At 33.9% G+C, this 1,101-nt stretch overlaps 1 protein-coding gene across 1 annotated transcript in view; it reads right to left on the bottom strand.

Moving 5' to 3' along the window:
- Positions 1 to 825, bottom strand: part of LOC104710076 (phytanoyl-CoA dioxygenase) — a 3,949-nt gene extending 3,124 nt beyond the window's left edge. Inside the window, exons 1-3 of the mRNA XM_010426619.2 lie at positions 605 to 825; positions 366 to 487; positions 233 to 293 (exon numbers count right to left, since the gene is read on the bottom strand). Of these exons, the coding sequence (XP_010424921.1) occupies positions 233 to 293; positions 366 to 487; positions 605 to 659 (238 nt within the window). The 5' untranslated portion in view covers positions 660 to 825. The remainder of the gene's footprint in view (positions 1 to 232; positions 294 to 365; positions 488 to 604) is intronic.

Here is a 1,101-nt window from a genome sequence, read left to right as displayed (position 1 = left end):
TAACTCTAGTAAGTTTCATTACAAAAGATGACCAAAGCTTCCCACAGTAACATCGCATTATTAAGGTTCATGTTCAAATAGGATTAAACAAGAGATGAGATTGTAGTGGGTATATATACAGAGCAATTCTGTAAATTTTTGTGCAAATATCCAAAAAAACAGAGTATTTGCAAACATAAAATCAACATATTAGATTGGCAAGAAGAGAAGATCATTAGGGATTGATTATTACCTTCAAAGAAGAAGGAGATTTTCTCAGCGCTCTCAAAGAAGTAATTATCGGTTGTATTCTTCTGCAATACCATTCAGATTTAAGCAAAATTTTGATAATTGGATTCAAAATCTTGATAATTAAAATAAAAAACCTGATTTTTAGTGGAGAAAATGGAGGAAACAGAACAATCAAACTGAGTGAGCAACTCATCCATCCTCTTCCTTAAGCCTCTAATCTCATCCTCACTCGCGAACGATTCGATTACCAAATACCCTTTTTTATTTATTGAATACATCAAACAACAAATCATTCAACTTCTTCACTAAAAATCAGAGTTACGAGGACGAAAATTAAAATTCAAAAAAAAATTCACAGAAAACAAAACCAAACCTTGAGAGTGAAAAAACTCGAGCTGATCTGGAGTTAAGCTTCCGGTAATTCCCATAACGCGGTGGTTGCTTCTTCGGTACAGATTGATTTCGCCGCGAAATTGATTTCCGTGGTGATTTATAATACTTCAAAGCCTTTTTTTGTTTTGTTTGTGTGGGAAAACGAATTTTTATCTGATAAACACAAAAAAAAAAGGTCAAATCCAAAACAAAACTCCAAATATCTATGAAACCTTTTTTCTTGCCCAACCCACGCGTGTCAGTTCCACGTAGTTAGATGGACGACTCTCCCACGCGCCTGTGTTGCGCAGAATGGCCCTTTAAAGGTTTTATTAATGGGCCAATAGAATGGGCTTCATATGAAATTTTGAAAACCTTTATTAAAAAAAGAGAACCTTGGTGTGAATTGTTCTATTTCGTTGTAGATTATAAAAGCTTTTTTTACTGCGATTAAAGCTTTCCCAAAGTTTGAATTTTTTTTGATTTTCTCGCTTAGAG

Source organism: Camelina sativa, chromosome 9, assembly GCF_000633955.1.
Source record: "Camelina sativa cultivar DH55 chromosome 9, Cs, whole genome shotgun sequence".
NCBI classification, from domain to species: Eukaryota; Viridiplantae; Streptophyta; class Magnoliopsida; order Brassicales; family Brassicaceae; genus Camelina; species Camelina sativa.
The sequence above is the reverse complement of the archived record's forward strand: the minus strand, read 5'-3'. Positions and strand labels throughout refer to the sequence as shown.